Source organism: Fringilla coelebs (genome assembly GCF_963513975.1).
Source record: "Fringilla coelebs genome assembly, chromosome: 5".
NCBI lineage: Eukaryota > Metazoa > Chordata > Aves > Passeriformes > Fringillidae > Fringilla > Fringilla coelebs.
The window spans coordinates 50,128,268-50,150,280 of record NC_140033.1 but is presented as its reverse complement, the minus strand read 5'-3'; the positions used below and the strand labels follow the sequence as shown (position 1 = coordinate 50,150,280).

The window sequence follows — 22,013 nt, the reverse complement described above, 5'->3', positions numbered from 1 at the left end:
TGGGGAAGCAGCATCAGGTGTCACTGCCCCAGCTTTACTGTCCACAAAAGATGTGCCAGGCAGAGGTGCTTGGAGCTGGTGGCCTCCTGGTTCGGCAGTGCCCGAGGGAGGTGTTGCAGAGAGCCTGGTGTCTACCCCCATGCTGGTGCCCCCTGGACCTCCTAAACGTGCTGCCAGTGAGACTGACACTATCCAGACCATGGAATTGGGGTGAAGGAAACACTGACACCAGAACAGAGTGTACCAGATCTGATTACAAAGAGTCTCTAATTGTTTGTGTTCTGTGTTGTGACAATGCAGAAGGAAAAGGAGAGTCCTTGGCAGCCTCTTCGGAAGGCTTTCTCCAGGGCTGGTTTGAAAGTGAGGAAAGAAGATTATTATTTTTTTCTTTTTGGTGTTTGGGCTGTTCTGAGCCTGTGTTGTACCAGCATGGGTGCAGGATGCAAGCAGACGTATCACTGGGTAGGTTGAGGACATATGTACATAAGGACCAGCTATTCTTATACCTCTCCCTCTTATTTCTTACATCTGCCTTTGTCCCAACTTTCTGCTCCCCGCATCCCACCTACCCTCCCATGCTGAGGTGCTTGCAAACAAGGCCAGTTTTATACATCCCTGTTCTCTGCCCTGGCTAAAAACTGTCCCTCTCCACCATCTGGTCAGCGTTGCAGCCATCTCGTGCCAGCACCTCCCCATCCCCTGCGGGACAGCCGCCTCCCTCCCCTCGCTGCTCCTCTGCCACATGGTTGGCCTCCTCGTTGGCCACCGCCACGGCGTTGTCAGTGCTGTGGGCCGGCTGGTGGTTGTCGCTGCTGCGCTCCTCGGCTTCCTGCACGTCGGACTCTGCTTCCTCGGTGTCGCTCCCACCTCCTGTAGTGGGGTTGTTCTCTGGGGGAGGCTCCTTCTTCCCTCGGTTCAGGCAGCAGTAGCTGGCCACACCCAGGAAGAGGGCGGAGAGCACGACCTCTGAGCCCGCCAGGTAGAAGATCACCTCGTAGTTCTTGAGAGCATCGACCAGGCGGCCTGATGGTTGGAGAGACATGAGATGGTTGGAGAAGACATGAGATGGTTAAATTTGGCCTACGCACTCCTGCATGGAGAGCCCAGTGCAGATGGGCAACACCTGCATTTGGCTGAGGACCCATTCCTCAAGGGAACAGCAAGGAGCCCAAATACCTAAAAATCACCCTGGGAAAGAGCCACGCTGTACTTCCAGGGAAAGTACGGTAACGGTGCATGGTTGGTGTTTTTCCTTGTTTGGACAAGCTTAAATAATTGTGACTCTTTTATGGTGGGCCATCTTCTACTTGCCAAGGTGGGAAAAGCCTCTACTGATTTGGATTGGCCAGTCTCATAAAAGAAAGTTTGAGAGGCATTGCTATTTCTTAAGCTATTATGTCAGGAAAACCTTCTGAAGGGAAGAACAAATTTCTCTTTGGCAGAGAAATCCCTCTGCTTGGCCCACACCCGATGATTTCTGTGCCAGAGAGAGTCTCAGTATATTTTCTGTATCCACTGGGGCTGGCAATGGAGGAAGAGTTCCCAGTCCCTGGTGCTGGGGAGCACAAACAGCTGCCTTGCTGCGGTCAGGATGCAGCCGTGGAGCCGCACTCTTCTCCCAAATGCACATGTGACCCCAGTCCCTGCTGTGCTACAGAAACCAGCCCCAGGACACGCCGAGGTGCCTCCCGGAGCAGTCATGGGAGGCACGTGGCGAATTCCTGGGCAGGTGAATGTGCCCCTGTTCAGCCAAGCCGGATGGCGAGCGAGGAGCCCGCGTGCCCCAGCGCGCGTGCGTGTGCGTGTGTGTGTGCAGCTTATCCTGTGCCAAACCCCCTCGGCCCCACGGAGCGGGAAGCAGCTCAGGAGGATTACACCAAACAAAGCCACTTTGTTCAACCCCCTTCTCCCAGCCGAGCACTGTTCTCCCCGAGTCCGAGCCGTCAGGGTTGTCAGAGCGCCTGAGCTTCCTGCGCCAGGGGGGTCCTACAGCCCCCAGCACGACTCGGCTGCCCCCAGCGCGGTTCTTCGGTGACCCCGCACTGTCTGTGTGCCACTGTACGTGCACGCAGCACCAAGGCACAGCTGAACTCAGGCAGGAGGGCTGAGGGGTTCCCTTGCTAGCACCCCACTGGTGGACCTTGCTCCTTGGGGCAAGGTGCTGTTAAATCCCCCTCTTCCCCAATGATCTCTCTGCAGCTGCCTCCAACACACATATTTCTTGACCCTCCCTGGGCTGGGACTGCTGACTGCCCCACAGCTTATAAAGTGAGACATGAATTATTGTTAGCATTTAAGAGGGTCTTCTCTTGGCTGCCAAATTTTACTTGAGAACTGGTTGGAGTTGCTGAGGGTGAGTTTTACTCATAACTGGTGGTTTGTGCTGAGGAAAAGACCATTCACACAAAGGTCTTCAATGATGGGCTTTATTTAGCCTATGTGTTACAGCTGAGGGAAGGGAGTGCAAGAAACAACAGAGTGGTTCCTGCATGGGGATTTTCCATAGTCTTGTCCCTAACTCTTCCTTCCAAATCAGGAAACTGCACTTTGTTTGGAAATAAGCCTTGGGCATGATTTGGCTTTCTCACATGTGATCAGATACTTAACATTACACCAACCTCTATTCAACAGCCTTTTTATGGGCTGTTTGTGGGACATGGACCTTACCAGGGGCTGTGACCTAGACTAGACTGGCTGAAAAGCTGTGAGTGTCTTAATCCTCTTAGAAAAATTACTAGCAAATGCCTCAGGGAACTGTGCAAACTGTTTTGACTTGACTGACAGCAAAACACCTGTGCCTTGGAATTTGGATCAGAACAAATTGAGATCACTATTCACAGTGCCAATCAAAAGGCCATGGAATGGACACCAAGGAGAATTTGAGAGACACTTGCTTTGTCTTAATGAAGACTCTCAAAGGTTTGTCTGCAGCATGTGCCTGACCCTATCCTTAACATGATTCTATGCAACATTTGTAGTGAAGGCAGAGATGAACTCTCAGCTTTTAGAGCAAATTTAAAGTTGAGAAATAGGGTCTTTCTTCAAGTGTGGTGTCCGTGCCCGGTACCTGCAATACAATGGAGCAGTGGCAGCCAAAAGAACCACCTGCAGCAAGACACCTACCTGCAGAGGGTGGGCCGATGAGCACGGCGAAAGCCTCGATAAGCAGGACCAGCCCGATGGCGCTGGAGAACTTCTGGGAGCCGACGATGGCCATCAGCACCTCGAACTGCAGTGCCCCCACCATGCCATAGGAGATGCCAAAGAAGACGCAGAAGATGACCAGCCCCGTGTAGTTGCTCGCCCTGGCACTGCAGATGTCTGTCAAGCCGTTGAAGAGCATGGAGAAGCTGAACAGGTATGCCACGTGAGGGCGGACCCACTTCAGCCCTGCCACCATGCCGCAGGCTGGGCGGGCAAAGATGTCTATGAAACCGATGATGGAGAGCAGGAACGCGGCCTCGGTGTCCGGGACGCCCGTGTCCTTGGCATAGTTGACCAGCAATATGGGGGGCACGAAGAGACCCAAGACCAGGATGAACTTTGAAATGGTGTAAATGATAAACCCTCGGTTGGAGAAGATGCTAAAATCCAGAAGCTTCTTTCCTTTCTTGGGCTTCTTCTTGGCTTTCTTGCCTTTCTTGGTTCCATCAGTGGTGCTGATCCCCTCATCTGACTTCCCTCCAATGGGCAGCATCTCCTTGGCTTCATATTTGTCCTGAGTTTTCCCCATCTTCTTCTTCATGCCCATATCCAGGGGTCTCATGACTGCCCCACAAGTGCAGCAGTTAAGCAGAAGGCCCCCCATGATAAGGAACCCACCTCGCCAGCCAAACTTCTCCAGCAGCACTTGCCCCAGTGGAGAGAGGGAGGAGAGGAAGACAGGGCTCCCAGCAGCAGCCAATCCGTTGGCCAGAGGCCGACGCTTGTCAAAGTAGGTGCCCAGCATGATCAGTGAGGGCTGGAAGTTCAATGCCATACCCAGACCTACATGGAAGTGAGAGCCAGGAGGGAGACACGGAGTGCAAGAACATGAGATGTGTTTTGCAACAAGCTGAAGACTCCCCTCAGACTCTCCTAGTCCTGAAGTCCCATGATGGGATGCATGTATTCCTTACAAGCCTCTGTGCCTTCATGTTGGTGGATTGCCCCTGCAGAGGATGGGCTGCTAAACCAGCCTGTCCACCTGAAGTGGGTTTGAATCAGGTAATTGTGCTCACACTTAGGCAGGACCTGAGCCTTACACAGGAATTCTGCCTCTTTCCCCTGCCGCTGTGTACTGATGCTGCCTGCCACAGTCACTGAACACCACCACAGGTTTCTTCTGTCTCTCAACCACGGGCCCTGGCTTTTTAGATCCAGCAGATGCACCCCTCACAGGTGCAACATTCAGGACTAGGTGCTTCCCACAGCATGTGCAAATAGGCTGGGGAGGCCTGACACATGGCAGTGCTAAAGGGAAATACAACGTGGGTTTGGCTCTTCCCCAGGTAAGCCTGTGTTGCCCCCCAACTCCCGGGGCTCTCACCTGTCAGCACACCAGCTGTCAGATAAAGCTCAATGATGTTGGTGGTAAAAGATGCCAGGATCATCCCAGCAGAAGCTAGCAGCCCGCCAATGAGCATCACAGGCCGGCAGCCAAACTGGTTCACCATGATGCTGCATACTGGTCCTAGGAGGAAGCAGAGGAGACAGAGTAGGTGACCATGGGGGGATAGGGAAGGGGCAGGCAGCCCAAGCAGGGCTCTCAGGGAAGATGAAGCTGTAATGGTGGAGCTCACTACTTGGCTGCTTAGGTACACATCTGTTGGGCCTGGCCAAGGGAGAGGGGCTGGTGGTGTGGAAGCTTCTGTTCTGCCCTGCCTTTGGACCCCTATTCCCTGGCACTTGGTGTGATAGGAACAGCACTTCAGCAGTGGGAGCAAGCCCTGTATCAATTGTCTGGGATGTAGGTGGGGTGACCCCTGAGGTCTCCTGGGGCTGAGGAATCAGGGATATGAGATGCAGTACATTTCCAGAAGAGAAGTGGTAGGACAACTGTATTCTGCATCGTGGTTCATGACCAGGCCAGTGAGCATGAGGAGAGTCCCTGGGGACATGATCTGGGCCCATGGCAGAGTGGGAAAGGTGTGAGTTGAGGAAGGGGAAGTGTGTCCAAGCATCACCTGTCCCATAGAGCATGGCCAGCATGATGGAAGAGATCCAGGCTGTGTCACTGTAGCCCACGTGGAAATCTTTCATGAGCTCCTTGAAGTAGACACTGACGGCTTTTGGGAAGGCATAGGAGAAGCCGGTGATCACAAAGCAGCCAAGGAGCACGATCCAGCCCCAGCCACCATCCGGGGGCTTCACAGGAGCCGGGAGCTGCCCTTCCTCTGGGTCAGGTCTCCCCATCTTCTAACCTAGGAATGGAAAGGCAGGCCGGGAGGAAGTAGGGCAACAGAGAGAGTCTGCTGGTGCTGCAAGAAGAGAAGAGCAGAGCAGCAAACATTTACTGCAAGGTTTCTCTCCAGGCTCTGAGAGGCTCATCAGGGGCCACATCTGCTCTTTGTACCCTGATCCTGCCAGGGGAGGTGAGATTGCTTTGGGGTGTGAAGTCATGCCTCAGCTGGGCAGAGGTGGGAAGCTCTCCCTGAGACTGGGGCAGCCCAGAGCTCCATTACCCCTGGCCAAACACAGCCAAGCATTGTCACGGCTCCCAGCTGAGCCTGGAGTGCTGCATCTGATGCAGCATCAGGATCTGCAGCACCTCCCTTGCTTCAAATCCAGCATTGCCTACAGATGGGGCTAGGCAAAGACCAGCAATGTGAACGCTTTTTCCTTCCTAAAATCCGCCTTTGAGCCTCTCCTGTGCTGGTCTGCTCCAGTGGGGAGTCCTCCAGGACCGGCCCTGCCACAGAAACCTCCAGCAGTGAGGCAAGGAGATCCATTAAGCCCTCTGTTCTTTCCTCTGGGAGGCCCCAGCGAATGGCACTCTCCTTCTCCCTCCCCTCCCTGCCCTCAGGGGCCAGATTTCCGAAATAGGTGAAGGGGGAGAGCACAAAAACCTGTGGTTATTTGCATGCCGGAGAGATTAGGGCTCTGTACCTACAGGAGGGGCCAGAACAGAGCCTAAGTGGGGAGAAGGAGGGAATTAAAGGGGATGTCTTGTGAGTTGCTCTCAGGGCTCTTAAGCTGCCCAGGAATTTTGCTCCAGCTGACTGCTATGGGTATGTTTTTCATTTCTCCCTTAGGTACCAGCTTTCTGCCCCTTCCAGCACCATTGGCCTCAGTTTCTTTGTTAGCCAGGATTATTTCCACACCTGCATCAAAGCCATCACTGGATTTACCCTACAGATGCTCCCAAGTAGATTAGACAGGCATTCTCCATGCCTGAGCTGGGCATTTTGGGTCCAGTTTGTCTCCTATCACTGTCTTGTGGCAGCACACTCCTAGCTCCTCTCTCCTGCCCACCTCTCTTGGCTGAAGGACTGCAAGATGGCAGCAGCATCCTCATCTCTTGGCACCAGCAGTTGTGGGAAGTGCCAGGAGTCACAAAAGGACTAGAGAGTGCTGAGGGGACAGGGACTGTCTTATGAATGTGACACACATAGCTAGAACCTGGGATCTCTGGATCTGGGTGCATTTCTCAAGGAAGTCTCTGCTCTTGGTGTCCTCCATGCAAAGGGGGTGAGTTGAGCTGATTCCCATAGTTGCTGTTGCTCTGAATGTCAGAGAAGTGCAAATCCTTTAGACAAAAGTGTGGATGGGCCAAGCTGGGGCAGACCCCAGGCAGAGGGCCTTACTTGGCAAGAGTGTCACTCCACAGCCACCCTCAGCTGTAGCCCTCCTTCCCCTCTCCAGGGGAAAAACTGAGTGCAGCGCTCAGATGCCTGCCAACACCATGGGTCCCTGCAGCAGAGTTCCCCAAACTTTCAGGATGCTGTTAGGCACAAAAAAAGGGAGCTGAATCTGGCTCTGAGCATGGACTGGGGCAACTCTTCTGGATGGCTGTTTCCTAGCAGCCTTTGGGTTGAACCACTGGGGCCAGCACAGGCTACTCTAATCTCTCCCTCCCAGCCCAGGTCTCAGGGACTGTGGCAAGGAAAAAAGAAGCAATGAACTGAAAACAGGGGCCTATAAAGATATTTTTAAAGCAAGGAATCCCTACAAGGAAGAGAAGACTAGCGATACACTCTCCAGCTACCCATACCTCCCCCATCTCGCCCTCACTGGCACCCTGACAGCCAGACTGAACAGCCTCGCTCCGTTTCTGCCATTTTGCCCACTGCTCCTGTCCCAGCTCCAGCTGACTGACAAGCTGGATCCAGCTGTACAAAAGGTGACCTGCTGCCAAAGCACACTGATTTCTCAGTCAGAGCTGGGGCTCCACCACTGCACCATCTGCTGCACGTAGCTGCCTCAAGTTAGAGCTGCCAGCAAATGTAGCCTGAGACTTTTTATCCAAGCCCCTCTCCCAGCCTTGCTTTTCTTGAGCTCATCAGCACTGCAAATTAAATGAATCAACCAAACCATTGCAATCCATCTTTCCCTCAACCCTGCTGCTCCCTGCCAGCATCCTAGCAAGAAAATATTTGTCTGTCTGCGACATGCTCTTCAGAGATTTTGTAGCACTGCCTGTCAGTGATGAACCCGTGGCATCTGATTTTGAAGAGCCCATTAGACAAATGTCTGTGAGTACTTGTTTGAGTTTGGAGCTGCAGGGCACCTCTGCAGGAGCCACTTGCTCCGTGCTGCAGAGCTGCATAGCAAAGCCTGAAAGCACTTTTACCTGCCTGCAGCTAGGTGTGGCTGAAAATGACAGGGTGCACCAGAGCAGCTCAGCTGTGGAGATGCCTCCAAGGCCAATATGCCATAGCACACCTCTGCTGGAGGTTTATCCCAGCTGTGAGCCAGGCAGCTCAGAGCTGCCTCCTTCCTAGCACCATGGCACACATGCTTGTCTGCTCACAGCAGTCACACCCCATACCCTGCACCTGCCTTTGCACACTCTACAGCTCATTTTGTCCCCAGTTAAGGAGCTTTATCCACAGATAAAAACCCTGTGTGTGAGTTCACAGGCACCTGAAAGCTCATCAGCATGGGCACCTGCCCTTCCCTGTGCATCACAGGGCCAGAGCAGGCACTGCCACAGAACTTGCTGCAGGTGGCTGCAGGAAGACTTGCACTGACACCAGAGGCACAAGCCCAGGCTGGAAGGGTGAAGACCACAACAGGTTCAGCTGTGGCTGCCAGTCCCTGGACACAGTGCAGCCAGTGCTGGATAATGCCCAGAAAATCCCCGCTGTGCTAGACAAGCTGCACCCAGGAGTGTCCACATAAATGCTCTTAGTGCCTCCATGCATACAGACGGGCTGGGGAGTTTATTTATGGAGTGCAAGGCCCACGATTCACGGCACCAGTCTCTCCGACCCACAGACAACCCCCAGGAAAGATTTGTTAGAGAATTAAATGAATGCAGGCCCGGGATGAGTTGTTCCTATCGGCTGCTGGAGCGAGGGTGCCAGCATCCCTGCACAGCACTGACCTGGGCAATGCAGCAATGACCTCCCGAGCACAAGCCGAGCCTCCGAGGGTTGAGCAGATCCCTCAACAGCGCTTCCTTCTCCCACTGGCTGACACTTCCTGGCTCTGGATGAGGGTGCCTGGTTAGAAGGTCCTGCTGGATCTTTTCTCCATGGTGGGCACAGGACAGTGCCTGCAGGAATCTGGCACCCGTCGAGCAGTCTCTTGCGCTCCGCTCCTTCCTTCGGAGCAGCTACGTCCTCACAAGACAGCTAATCCCCCTCTCAGCCTGCTTCCCTCCAGTTCCAGCCGTGCCCAGCAGAGCTCTGTGTGGCAGGTCTGGGGGGGACACCCTGCGTGGGGCACTCCTTTGCCTCCTGTGGGTGAGAGCAGTGTCCCACGGCACCCCAGTGTGGATGTGGGTCAGGAACTGCTTATGGCTTCAGGTTGGCGGAGTGCTGAGCGGGCAGAAAGCACTTCTCCACTTTTAAGAGGCTTTTCCAGCCAATGGGGACGAGGTGGCTGCCTGCCACAGCCCGAATCCCCCGGTAATCCCGCTGCCCAGGGGCTCCCTGCGTTTTCCTCAGCAGAGCAGGGCAGGCTGGCAGGGATGGATTCAGTCGGAGGGACCAAGACAGGAAGAAGTGGGGTGAGGGGTGTTGGGTGCTGGGGAGGGAGGCAGTGGAGGAGGAGACCATGTGCCCATGCTTCAGTCAGGGGCAAAATAGGTAAAGCAGCTGCTTTTGAAGCTTCCTCAGCTGCCAGCCACGATGGAGAAGCGGTGATGGGGTTTTGCAGGGCATGTGCCCAGCAGAGAAGTGAGACGAGGTGGTGCAGCCAAGGAATCGCTGCTTGCCATGGCTCAAACTGCCAGATCCTGCCCACCCTGGGCAGCTCAATAACCCCCCTCAAAACCAGCCTCCCCAGTGGCTGGCTCACAGGAGAGGTCTGGCAGGTGCTGGGACCAGTCAGTCTCTGGCTGCTCATGGGGGAACACTTTACTTCCCGGGAAGGGGTTGGGACTGAGCCCAGGTGGGCTTTTGGGGAGGAAAAGGCCTGGGCTGTAAACCCCTGGAGCCCCTCAGCAGCAGGGGGGCAGCGGGGCCAGGCCACACTCACAGCCAGGGTTTAATGTCTATTAATAAGGCTAATCAGCTAAGCCCCGCCATCGCTAGCGCTCCATCCCTCACTCACGCTGCCGCTCCCGTGAGAGCTCCCCAGCACACGTCGGGTATCCCAGATTGGGGAGGCCCCCACAGGCCCTAGGGGAAAGGTTTTCCCTGCACTGAGGAGCCCTGGGATGCCCAGGACACACATTCAAGCGGTGGGTGAGGAGAAGGGGGCCACAGGTCCTTGCTGCCCTCCGGCAACAGGACAGACAGGGGAACGCAGGGGAGCAGCCAGCAATGGGCAGCGCAGCCCCCCTGGTGCCCTCCACGTCCACCCCAGGCCCCTGGGCTGGTGGCTGCCCCATCTGGACTCCCAGCACTGCAGTGTCCAACACCACAAGCGTGGGCAGCCACCATGGCCCCACAGTGCTGGTGTGGAGTGCCTGTCCTCTTCCCCCTGCATCCTGTGACTGAGGTGATGTCCCAGCCACTGAAATGGACACAGAAGATGCTTTCTCCATTTTATTTAAAAAACCCCATCTATTTTCCACGGGACAGTACATGAAGGAACAGGGCAGTGGTGCTGGACAATGTCACCTGCCCCTGCTTTGCCCCAGCACTGCCCACCAAGGTAGGGGGTTGCACCTGGGGTGAGAAGAGGCAGGTGCTGCTACAAATGGGCACAGTTGTCAAAGAGGCCAAGACCAGTCCCTGTTAGCTGGACCACATCACTGGAAGCCTTCTTGTAGCCTTCTGTTTTGGGGTTTGTTCTTCTGGTGGCAAAAGAACCGTTTGGTGACAGTTCTTCTCTGCCCAAAGCAGGGGTGGCAAAGCTTCACCTTCAACATCCCAACAGCACTGCCCTGGCTGCAGATGATCTTTGCCAGCCCTACCTCCAGCCCCAGCACCATCCCCTCTCCCAGGCCACCAGCACCAGACTGCTCCCTCCCACTCAAGTACAGAAACACTACAAGGGGAGGGAAGCAGGGATCAATCCAGAAAGAGCAGCAGAACTCTGCTTCTGGCTAAAGCACACCAGGCACCCAGGTGAGATGGGTCCCATTGTCCCAGAGGTGTGGGAGGGGAAAAGAGAGTTCACTCCTTGAGTGGTAGCACTGGGCTGCTGCCCAGCTGGAGGTCACAGCATTATCACTTCTCCTCCTCCTTCTCTGCTGAAATGCTTCACCGCCCTCGGCCCTGTTTCATCGGATGATGGGCGCCGAGCGGTCGTTGGTGACTGTGGGGCGCAGCTTGACTGTGGCAAAGGGGTTGGTGCCTCTGGAATGGGAAAGGAAAGAGGCAACCATCAGAAAGTCTGCCAATGCCATGCAGGGATGTCTGTGACCAAGCCAAGGCCACTTAGTCCTGTTGCAGTCGCCTCTGTGCCAAGGAGGAGAGCGTGGTAAAGTAATTCCTGAGTTTGTTTTCTCCATCCTTAACACACCCTGCTGCACATTCCCATGTGGTTCCCCTTGGGCTTGCCTGAGGGCTCCTCACCCTCCTTCTTCCAAAGTTTGAGGAAGGGACACTGGCACATGGCTGTCCCCCATGGCAGCACTCTACACCCGTAGAGTGTACACCAACCCTCCAAGCAAGGAGTGGGGGAGCGGAAAAAGGCCACAGCACCACACCAGAAACGTGGAGACACCCACCCAGCTCCAGGAGGAAGAAAACCAGGGATTTATGGCAAGTCTCATCCCCACAGTCCTGACTGATCAGAACTCAAAGCCATGTCCTCTTACGCCTCAGCCCTTTCCAAGCAGGCAGAGATGCACAGTCGTGCAGCTCCACACTCAGGCTGCGAGCTGCTATTGTGGCCCTTCCAGGATGGATGGGAAGGAGCATGTGGGTCTGGACACGTGTTCAGGGTGCTCAGGTCCTACCTCATTTTATCTGAGTCAGGATAGGACCTTCCCAGTCAGCAGAGGCCAGAATGGACCACCTCTGCCTCTGTCCTGGAAGGTAGGCTGGGCATTGCCTTTCCCCAGACACTTCCTTGTTCCTCCCACATTTGATAATCCAAAAGATTAAATAATAATAGCATTGTAATAGTACTCCCCTCTGTCAGATTATTCCAGAGTGGAGTTCCACACCTTACTCACCGTGGGAAGAGTTCAGGGGGCTGGTCAAATACTCCTGATTTCTGCAGTGAAAAGAAAAACAGCAGTGAGAAATCTGGAGCAGGGAATGTAGAGAGAAGAGTGGGGCAGGAGACACTGCACACATGGAGAAAGATTTCACAAAACACTTAGGTGAGTTAGGAGCCCAGCAGGGCTCTGACTCCTTTTTCAGTCAAGCTTTGCAAAAGTCCACAAATTCCCCACTGTAGATAACACCCTGAATTTTGTTGTGGGGGGTTGTCCCTACACCACAGGTTCCTTACTCCCCTAGGACATCTTCCTTTGTTTTGAGGAAGAAAGGAGATGACTCAGATCCCCAATAATATCATATCTGAAGAGCACAGCAAACAGTGACAGTCTGAGCTACATTTCACCCTCCAGCACAGCCAGAGATGCCCCCTCATGTTGCCCACACACCCTGGCAAAAGGTCTGTTGTCCATGCCCCAACGTACTTCCAGCATCCATGGGGAACTCCAGAGCTGTACCTACCTGCCCTACACCATACATTACTTAAAAGTGGACAAACCTGATGGACAAAGTTGGACCTAGGCCCTGTGGCCCTTATTCTTGGAGAGCAGATAGTGAAGGATCAGTGACAACTGACCTGCTAAAGCACTCTGGTGGTAGACAAGAAAGCCACATGTGGCTATCTGGCATCCAGCTGGAAAGTCACACCCATTTGTTTGTGGCTCAGCTGGGGGATGTCTTGGGCATACATTTAAAGCAAGGCTGAGTCTTTCCAAATCAGCCTTCCCCTCCTTTATAGTGAGGTTCCACACTCTGCCATGCTGCTCCAAATGCTGCTCACAATTCATGACTCAATCCCAGGTCTATCCCTCCCCCCTAGCCATGAGGCAGGATGAATCCCAGTGATCCAGAGGGACAGAAAGGCTGCAGAGGCTGTCTGCCTGCATTGCACAGCCTGAGGCTACCTGCGACCACAGAGCAGGACATAAAGGGGGAAAAAAAGAGTAATTAAATGTTGCAGTTTTCAGTTCTTTGAGACATTCAATTGCTTGCAACCTTGTGCTGGCCTGGAACCAGTTACCGTGGAAAAGGTTTTACAGCCCTCTGTGAGACTGAGCAAGTAATGCCCCATGGGCAGCACTGTTCTTTCCTCCCCCAGGTCCTCACCTTTACCCTGGTTCTCCCCAGTCAATTCCCTACTGCTGGAAGCAATACTAAGTGGAGGACTTCCTTCTCAACAAGTTGGACACAACTTGTTCTAAGGCTCCTAAATATAGGTGTGCTGCGCCCTCAGCCTCTGCTGCCAGCTTTCCCCTACCCCAGCTGTGAGTTTAAGCCAACCCTCATCTGAATTTACAAGAGGAACCCTATGAAACCCCTCTCTGTTCTCTGAAGGGAGAAGAAGGATGGCATCTCTGTTAGCTGGTCACCCGCTCCCAGACCAGCCTGGTCACTCCATGGTCCTACTATTAGCAGAAAGAAGTGCTGCCCTGGAGCCACCAGAAATCAGGCTGGGAGGTCATGGAGAAAAGGACTGAACTGAAGGGTCCCTGGTGAGCAAAAAGAGAGAGAGATGAGGGAGCAAAGCCAGGCACTGAGGATCTGCACACAACAGGAAGACTGGCAGGGGGGTGGCATGTGAACAGACTGGGTGAGAAAGAGTGGTGCTAATAAGACTCAGGAAAGCAGCAGGTCCCTTCACCAACATCAGAAAGGTGATTTTCTGTCTCTACTGGCCAAAGCAGAACAAGTGTGCCTTGGAGGATGAAAGTCAGACGGGGCCCCTTCACACACACCCGCCAGTCACTGCTCCTGCACTCACCTTGGAGCCAGAGGTGACTGGGGTGACCACCCCACTCTGGTGACTGCTGGCACCCACTGAGAGGGGAGGTGGGGTCGGCACGCTGGGCTGGGCGGCAGCAGACCAGTAACTGCTGGAGGATGGAGTGCTGGGATGGTCCAGGATGTCATCCATGCTGTGACTGCTTCGCAGCGGGAAGGACCTGAGCAAGAGGAGAGGACAGTGAGGTGGGAGCCAAAGAGCAAGGATCAGGGAGCAGCACAGGTGCTAGCACAACATGGGATGTCTCTGGAGGAAATACACGTGTCTTGGACCAGTCCAGTTGCAAGAACCTTTGAGATGACATTGCCCAGGTTATGGGAGCTGCCTAGGGAAGCCTGCGAGGTCCCAGGGCACAATGAGGCTCTTGGCAGGCGCTCCAGCACGGGAGCCCTGCAGCTCTCCATGGGGCACGCTCTGAACAATTACCCCACTGGCATTTGTGGTGTACCAGGAGCTCCTGCCTGGCCAGCTGCCATCCTGTTACCTGGTGTCTGGCTCCTCCATCTCCCTCGTATTCTCCAAGGGCTTGACATAAGCTTCAGGGAACCAGCCACACCTAGGGCACAGGAATAGAGCCAAATGAGGTCCAGGCAACCATGGTTTGTGGTTCTTCAGATCCATCTGCCAAACACTTTTGATCTGCACCCATCCCACATGTCAGTCAAGCCACATTACCACTACCATGTGTGACAGGGCTCCTGCACTTCTGTCACCCATAGATGGGCCCCAGGAGTTATCATGGGATGGACCTTGAGCCTGGAGCAGGACTCGCTTATCTCAGGAGCTGTGCAAAACCTGTGCTCCTGAGAGTAATGCTGGTGCAATCCAGCAAGAGACACTCCAACCAACCACAATCACAAGGAAGCTGGGGAAAACCCATCCAGGGATTTTACAGCAGCTCCACTCCAGAAACAGCTGCCCAAAGAAAGGCACTGCTTTTGTTCATCTCACATCTGTGAGCATTCCTGCAGACCACATCCTCTGTGGAATGGGGCGGGCTTTATACACAGCTGTTGGCTGGCAGTGCCACAGGGAGTAATTCAGTAAGTGCTGGGTGCAGCAGTTTCCATGCCCTGCCTGTGCTGGAGGCTGTGGCAGCAGTTGCAGCATGAGCTAAGAAATGCCCGGCCTCTCAGGTAACTCCAGCAGTTCGTGGCCCCGAGCTGGATCCCATGACAGGAGTCACTCAGTCACGCCAGCCAGGAGGGGGACACTGCATCCCTGGCTCTTCCACCCAAAGCCCCTGGAGGTTTCCCAGGCAGCCCATCCACGCCAGACCTGCCACAGTGCGTGTCCTTGGCACCGAGAGCCCCTGTCGCTGAAGACACAGCGCTGTCCCACTGAGATGGTGGGTGGGACACAGCGCCCAGGCCACACCAGGAGGGAAGGGGGGGGATAATTCTGGGCTTAACCCTTCCAGCTCCGGACTCAACAATCTTGCATCTGTCCAATTTACAGCAGCAGAGTCACATACGTGGATGAGCCCTCCAGCTTGCCATAGAGCCAGCCATTCTGTGCCTCCGGCATCAGCACCGCGATGACGTCCCCGGGCTCGAAGCGCAGCAGGGTCCTGTTGGCACCCGTCGTGTGGGGCACAATGGCCTGGACTCTTGCGGTGCCACTCCTCTTCCTGCCCTCGCTGCCACTGCTGGCCTCGCCAAAGGAGCCCGAGCGGGACGTACGGCCCGTGGCGAGCAAACCTGCGGGGAGGCACCCCAAGGGTCTGGCTGGAGGCTGGCACCCTCCTGCAAGACCCTGCTGCCCCAAAGGGACCAGTGATTCCCCAGTCAGCTAATTACTCTAGGGGAGGAGCAGATGGCCTTTCAGGGAGGGAGCAAAACATAGCATGGGAAAAGCAGGGCAAGCATCCTGCAGGAGACAATCCACTCAAGCCAAACCCATTTGTTTTGCACTGCGTCCTCTCTGGCCAAATGCCTAGAGCATAAGCATGGCATGCCCTGGCTGATGCCCTCCCTGCCTGACAGTCCTCTTCCTGACCTGCTAGAGCTACTGACAGGTTGGGCAATTTCTCTCTCTCGCTGTCCTTTTTTTACTTCTTATAAAAACTTTAAAGTGAAATTTCTCAGGAAGGAAATCAGGTGTGTCATGGGTTGAGTGGCTGGGTTTCATAGGGCAGGCTGATATTTAATCTGGTAGTATGAGAGAAGGTGCTTTACTAAAATGGGAACTCTAGCAAGAACCAGTTCTTGTAGTTCAAGGAGCTTTGAAAATTTTACATTCGTAGGTTCCCCACCTCACAAAGCCTGGCCTTGCCCTGGATGGACTCTGCCCTGAGCTCACTTTCTACTTCAGCCTTGCCCTCTACAGCTCCCATAGGCGCTGTCCTCTCACCATGCCCAGGAACGTGGCCGAGGTCTGGTGCTCTGGTAGAGTGGTGGTCCCTTCCCAAACCCAACCCTTTCCCCAGAGAGCTCCAACCCCTGTGTTTCCCCAGAGCACTGCTCCCAGAAGTGGGTCATACTGGCTGCTGACGGCGTCCTCCGCAGTGGCCGCCTGGGAGACTCTGGCTGAGGAGACATTCTCATTTCTGGAGGGTCTGGAGAGAAGATGCTGGATCTACTCCCAGTCATAGAAGAAGCAAAGTCCCCAAGGGGTCTCTGGGGCTGTTGGAAAGAAGGGGTTGAAGACACATCCACGAAGGCCGTGTTAGGCAGAAGATGCTCTGAGAGATATGCAGTCCCCCTTAGAAAGCCAAACTCAGCACATTCCTCCACTGCAGCCCACTTCATCTTGGCCAGGAAAGGCCACTGGAGCTGGACAAGGCACCATGGCTGGCCAAGGACTGACCTTGCCCTGCAACCTCACCACCAAAGAACCACTGAATATTTTGGGTTGCAAGGGACTTTTAAAGGCCATCTAGTCCAACCACCTGAAATGAGCAAGGATATCTCCAATCAGATCAGGTTGCTCACAGCTCAGTTCAGCCTGACCTTGAATGTTTCCAGAGACAGGGCATCCACCACCTCTCTGGGCAACCTGTTCCAATATCTCCCCAAACAAGGCTGAGCTGTCTGTGGGCTCCTCACCATCTCGAGGTGGGTGGGTGTGAGCCGTCCTGATGGATAGCCCTGGCTGTGGGAGGCTGAGAGCAGCCCCTGTGAGTGGCTGTTTGAGGGGTTACGGCTGGCTTCCAGCTGCTCCTTCCACCGCGGTGCCTTGCTTTGGATCATGGCCCGAGCCTGGGAAGAAACAGACAAGAGGGGGTGATGGGCAGGGCAGACCACTACAGAGGAAGCCTAGGACTTACACGTGCATTAGAGACCAGGTCCCCCCAAAATTAAGCTTGTGGGAATGGCCAAACGGCTCCCTGTAGGCAGGAATTTCCAGGATGGCACCCTCCAGCAGAGATCTCCCGGTCTCAAAGACCCTGCTAATAAACACCTTCAGCACCCTTCCCTCCTCCATCACTCACTCACACACCCAACTAACCCCATGCCAGCACCACCCTCAGCCCCAGACATGTTCTCCCAGCCTAGTACAGCCAGTCTGAACCTCACAGCAAGAAACAAAACAGTTTCCTGCCCAGTCCATGCACAGATGCATCCTTCACCTATGGGATGGCTCAGCCCTGGCTCCCTCCTGCCTGCATGCTCCCCCTCCAGCCCTGCTGTCTGCTCCCCCAGCTCTGCTCCCAGCCTGGCAGGGCTGTACCCTGCTGTAGAACTGGAGAAGAGTGTTGTAGAGCATCTGGTGCTTTTCAGCCAGGAAGCGGTAGCGGCGTTTCTCCTCCAGCTCCGCCTCCCTCTGGCTCTCAGAGACGAACGCCTGCATCTCCGAGCGCAGCCGCATCACGTTCTCCTGTGAGAAAGGAGGGAAAGAAGGGAGGAAGGGATCAGTGAAAATGCAGCAGAGTGGACTCAGGGGAAGGGTTGGAAGGGGTCATCTTGTCTATCAGCTTCCCAGTCCTCTTGCAGTGCTGCAGCAGCAGAGAGGAGCTAGAGCAGAGTGCCGGGGATTAAGTCCTCGCTCCCTGAGGCTTCCTAAATGAGGAAAGGGCTTGGCAGGACTGAGTACCACAGGTCAGTAGCACCCTGTAGAACAGGAGTATCCTACTTTCCAGATAAGCCTGCTGCCTTTTGAACATCGGGGCAACCCCTTGGCAGAAGCTGCTGAGGAATCAGCCCTGGCTCCCGAGAAATCATCCAGTTCTTATTACCAGCTCCCCTTCCTGCAATCACTGCTCACCTTCATCTCCCGGGCATTTTTGTCACGAGCCCTCTCCATTCTCCACAGCTCTGCCATGCACTTATCCAGGTTGGTGGCTCTTCGCTGGTACTCCAGCTCATATTGCTTCTGGCTCTCCTGCCAGGGAGAAAACAGGCTCAGCAAGGAGCCAGAGACCAGCCACACTGTGAGGCAGCAAGGGTCCTGCTCTGATGGGTGGTTGGGCATCTGAGTCCACCTGCAATCAGGCTTCACCTGGACCTCTTATAAAATGCCTTTCTTTTAATTTTAAATGCCCAAGAGTGCTGATGAACCTCCAGATCTCAGATCTCAGGAGCAAGGACTAGCACCCAGCTGCCCCAGCCCTGGGTCCCAAGGCCTCGGTATTCCTCTGTGACACCATCCACCAGCACGGCCAGCTGGGCCACAGCAGCACAGGAGCCACAGACAAGCACAGCATGGGATTTGGGCAAGCTGGGAACTCTGCTTCTGTAATGCTGAGACTCTCAGCCCCACTGAAGCATTTGTTAAGTCCCATTGCACAAAGAACAGCCACCTGCCCTCTTCTAGCTCTCCATCATCAGCTGAACAAGGGGAGTTTGTTCCATGATGGGAGAAGGTAAGACTCCCTACCTCCTGCTGAGAATAATCACGGAAACACCTCAAGTGTTGAAGCAAAACCCCTTGGGTGTAGGGGAGAGATAAACAAGCAGAGCTGAGGACGAGTAGGGAGTTCACACTTACACTGATAAACTGCACATCCATTTTGCTGTTCTTCTCCATGTGCTGCAGCAGGTCCACGTGGAAGGTCTGAGCCTGAAAGAGGGGAAGGAGCCATCAACCTTATCCCTTCACCATATGGGATGCTGCATGCACTCTGATAAGGGGTGGCTCATAAAACTTGCAGAGCAAGTGCTTTGCAGCCAGGCTCTGGGCAGGCCAGCCCTGTGACCCTCCTCTGCCACGTGCAGCAGGGAGGCAGACACCTGCCTGCAGACACGTGTGAGGGCAGCTGATGGGGTAAATGTGGTAAATGCTGATAAGCTGTATTGAAGGAAATCACTTTATTCTCCACCTCCCCAGCCCTTGGGAAAACCACTCACCACAACTTCCAAATCAGAGCTCAGTAGTCTCTGCGTGTCAGACATCTGCATCAGAATTTCACCTTGGGGGAAAAAGACAGGAGAAGGTGAAAAAGCCCTGTGGCCATTTTCTCATGTGCCTAAGGAGGCAGACCAGCAGCGTGCAGCTCGGGCTGATGAGCTTTCACATGGCTGTGAAAGTCCAAGAGATATCACAAAGCACTGCTCTCTGCACCCTGGTAGCCTTCCTTGCCAGGCACTGCCAATGCAGGGTTACCCCAGCCCACGTGAGGCTGGACCAGTGCTCTGCTGCAGCCCCGGGCGTCAGAGGCAGCCTCGCCTTGCCATGGGCTCTGCCTGCTAAGTTTCTGCTCTGCCACAGCCCCAGGTGTCAGAGGCAGCCTCACCTCTGCCATGGGCTCTGCCTGCTGGGTTTCTGCTCTGCCACAGCCCCTGCAGGCCCCATTTCTAACCCCAAAGGCTCCCCAGCTGCACTGCACAATGCTGGGCATGGTCCCACTTCACTGGTGTTGGCCTTATGAAACCAGGGAAGGCAGAGACTGATGACAGGGAGCAGAGGAGCCAGCTGGGAGGTGCAGATAATGAGTCTGCAGAAGGGGCACATCTGCTGGAAGCTTTTTGCTAAAATGTTTGGCAGTGGAGCAGTTCCCTGACCACGTTTTCAGCAGTCACCGCCAGGCTGCAGAGTTATTTACACTGCTGAGTGTGAGTCCCTCAGCCCCAAGCTGCCAGTTGCAGGTTCAGGAGGACAAAATCCCATCAGTTGTTGTCAGTGCATGCTCCCTGGCTTTTCCCTCACATCCTCAAGGAGGAGAAAAATGCTTCCTCCCTGATGAAAATTTCATCTGTGGGGGCAGGATGCCTCAACAGGGACTGGTTTCTGTGAGAGGTCTATCACTGGAGGTCCATCACAGGAGCTGAGCTCACTCACTGATCTCAGAGAGATACAGGGAAGACTGCTGGGACTGTGAGAAATATTCAAAGACACACAATAAATTTGACTGTCACCACCTGGACAGGGCCTGGTACAGAGAGACACCATTTAGAGGAGCTGTCTTTCTTGCCCCAGTACCTGGAAGTGGACCAACTAAGGGAGAAGGCCAAAAAAAAAGGGATCTGTGGCTCACCACAGGAGAGATGATGATGTGCAGGAGAGCCTTACCCAGCATGTGTGAGGTGGAACTCTGCAGTGCTTGCTCCCCAATCTTCTCAACTGCCTTAAAATACACTTCAGCTGCTTTGGATAGAGCTGTGGGGAGAGGAGAGGAGTGGTAAGGGTCCAGCCTGCCTTCCCACCACCACCAGCAGCTCCAGCGAGCAGCACACAGAACTGCCACCTCCTGGTACTTCGCGTATTGGCCCCCCATCTCTCCCCATCAGGAGTGGGTCCTGGAGCTGAACAGCGCTTGAGAGCAGCTCAGGACACGTCAGAGGTGGCAGAGCAGCAACACTGTCCTGGGTGAGGGGATGGGGGGTGGCCAGGCTGGAGGTAGCACTGCTGTCTGGAGCCCTGGCTGTGTGGGACCCCACTCACCGTGGAAGGCACGCAGGTAGTTGTTGCCCAGGTACACCAGGTTCTCCAGCGCAGGGTTGAACTGCTCCAGGATACTCTGTGGCCAGGCAGAAGCACGTTAATGCCATTCTTCCTCATGCTCCTGTGCTGTGGTTTGGCTGGGTGAGAGCCCCCTCTGGAGCTCTGGAACCAGAAAATGCACAGCCAAGCACAGCCAGCTCCCTGCATCGAGGCTGGCTAGCAACTTCAGCTGCCCTGAGCCGTCGTCCCAAGCCAGCCAGGAGAGGGGCAGTGCCAGAGGGAAAGGTAGCCCCCTGCACAGCCAGGTGGTTGCCTAAATGAAGATGGCTTTCTCCCAAGGGCCCACACCCACTGCAGGCAGGGGAGTAACTGCAAGGGGATCTGAGCTGCCTTTTCCCTCACCCCACAGCCAGCCAGAGGGCCACTGCTTATTATCCAGGCATGAACATAACCCTTTCCTGGCCAGGATGTGGTGCACTGCCAGACTCAGCAGCTTAGTAAGGGAAGGAATGGACAACCAGCTTCTCTGCTTTTATTTGCATTTATCTAAGGCGTCCATTGACTACAGAGAAGACCAGAAACTGGAATAAGCAATTCTCCACTTCTGTCAGTCCTCCCCCCTTGGTTCAGCACTGGTGTGTGTAGGGAAGCATTTATGAGATCAGAGACTCTTTCAAGGGAGGGGCAAAATAGCCCATCGACCTTCTTCCTGCCAGCAGCCAAGGTGTGCCACCCTCCATGCTCCATGTCCAAACCACCCTGCCTGCCCAGTTCCTCCCTGAATCTCTCCTTAGGAACCACACCACCCTCTCCTCCGGCTCCCAAACACAGCCCGGAGCCCACAGGAGCTGCTGCAGTTCAGCCTGTGGATGGATTCAGCCCTCAGCTGCCCACCCAAGGGAGCCTTTGGCAGAAAACTCTCATCTCCCACGCACACGTCCCCCATATGCAGTCAGGAGCTGCCTTTGATGCCAACACTCACCTTATAGATGGAGATGGTGGATCTGTAGGACAGATCCATCTCTGGAGCCTATTCACTCTGCCACAGAGAAGCAAGGAGCAAAGTAGAGTACAAGGTGCTATTCTGGCCTGAAGGACTCTGCTTCTGCACAGCCAGCTGGATGGAAAGAGCCTGTCACCAGCAAGGAAGGACAGCAGGAAGACAGAGATGCGGTACAAAGGGAGCACTGATGGAGTTTAATAATTCACCAGCCGAGAGGCTGGAACTTGATCTCTGGAAGTAACCAGACTCTGGGGGGGAGAGAGGAATCCTGCGACAGCCAGCAAGGACATGTGACTGCCTCTCTGCATTATTGATTGCCAGCCTGGTGCCCAGCCCTGCCTGTCCCGACACCTGCGGTGCCAGCCACCTGCCCGAGTCACTGCCTTATGGCTCGCTGTCCCCAACCCTGCCACGGCTCCGACGGGTGAGGCGCGCTCAGCTCCCTCTCGCACAGGCTCCTCGCAGGCCAGGAGATCCCTGGCAGCTGGTGATCACAGGCAGCAAAGAGCAGCCCGCAGGGGGGAACCCAAGGAAAGCTCTACACAAACTTCAGCTCTCCCCTGTCCATATTCCCCCACCCCAGGCTTCAGCCCTCTGGCTCTTAGCCTCCCTCCCACTCCCACTCTCAGTCAAACTCTCTTAA

At 54.8% G+C, this 22,013-nt stretch overlaps 2 protein-coding genes across 2 annotated transcripts; both read right to left on the bottom strand.

The window, feature by feature from the left end:
• Positions 1–631: 631 nt before the first annotated feature.
• On the bottom strand, positions 632–5,394 carry SLC16A8 (solute carrier family 16 member 8; the record flags this gene model as incomplete). The annotated part of the gene is made up of 4 exons (XM_084206919.1): positions 632–1,023; positions 3,124–3,987; positions 4,529–4,672; positions 5,166–5,394. The coding sequence occupies 4 exons, from the start codon at positions 5,392–5,394 to the stop codon at positions 632–634; spliced, it is 1,629 nt and encodes a 542-aa protein (XP_084063045.1).
• Positions 5,395–10,653: 5,259 nt separating this feature from the next.
• On the bottom strand, positions 10,654–21,391 carry BAIAP2L2 (BAR/IMD domain containing adaptor protein 2 like 2). The gene is made up of 14 exons (XM_084205727.1): positions 21,350–21,391; positions 20,368–20,443; positions 19,996–20,082; positions 18,834–18,895; positions 18,475–18,546; positions 17,752–17,868; positions 17,218–17,364; positions 16,593–16,745; positions 16,028–16,169; positions 15,020–15,245; positions 14,030–14,101; positions 13,525–13,705; positions 11,717–11,757; positions 10,654–10,892 (listed from the first exon to the last, which is right to left on the bottom strand). The coding sequence occupies exons 1-14, from the start codon at positions 21,386–21,388 to the stop codon at positions 10,817–10,819; spliced, it is 1,491 nt and encodes a 496-aa protein (XP_084061853.1). The 5' UTR covers positions 21,389–21,391; the 3' UTR covers positions 10,654–10,816.
• Positions 21,392–22,013: the final 622 nt, after the last annotated feature.

Bases quoted from the DNA above. Each gene is read 5' to 3' on its own strand.
- BAIAP2L2 (XM_084205727.1), bottom strand. From the start codon at position 21,388: ATGGATCTGTCCTACAGATCCACCATCTCCATCTATAAG. The intron at 20,444-21,349 runs GTGAGTGTTGGC...GCCTGGCCACAG, and splicing joins CCACCATCTCCATCTATAAG to AGTATCCTGGAGCAGTTCAA. The intron at 10,893-11,716 runs GTGAGTAAGGTG...TTCCCATTCCAG, and splicing joins CCCCCTGAACTCTTCCCACG to AGGCACCAACCCCTTTGCCA.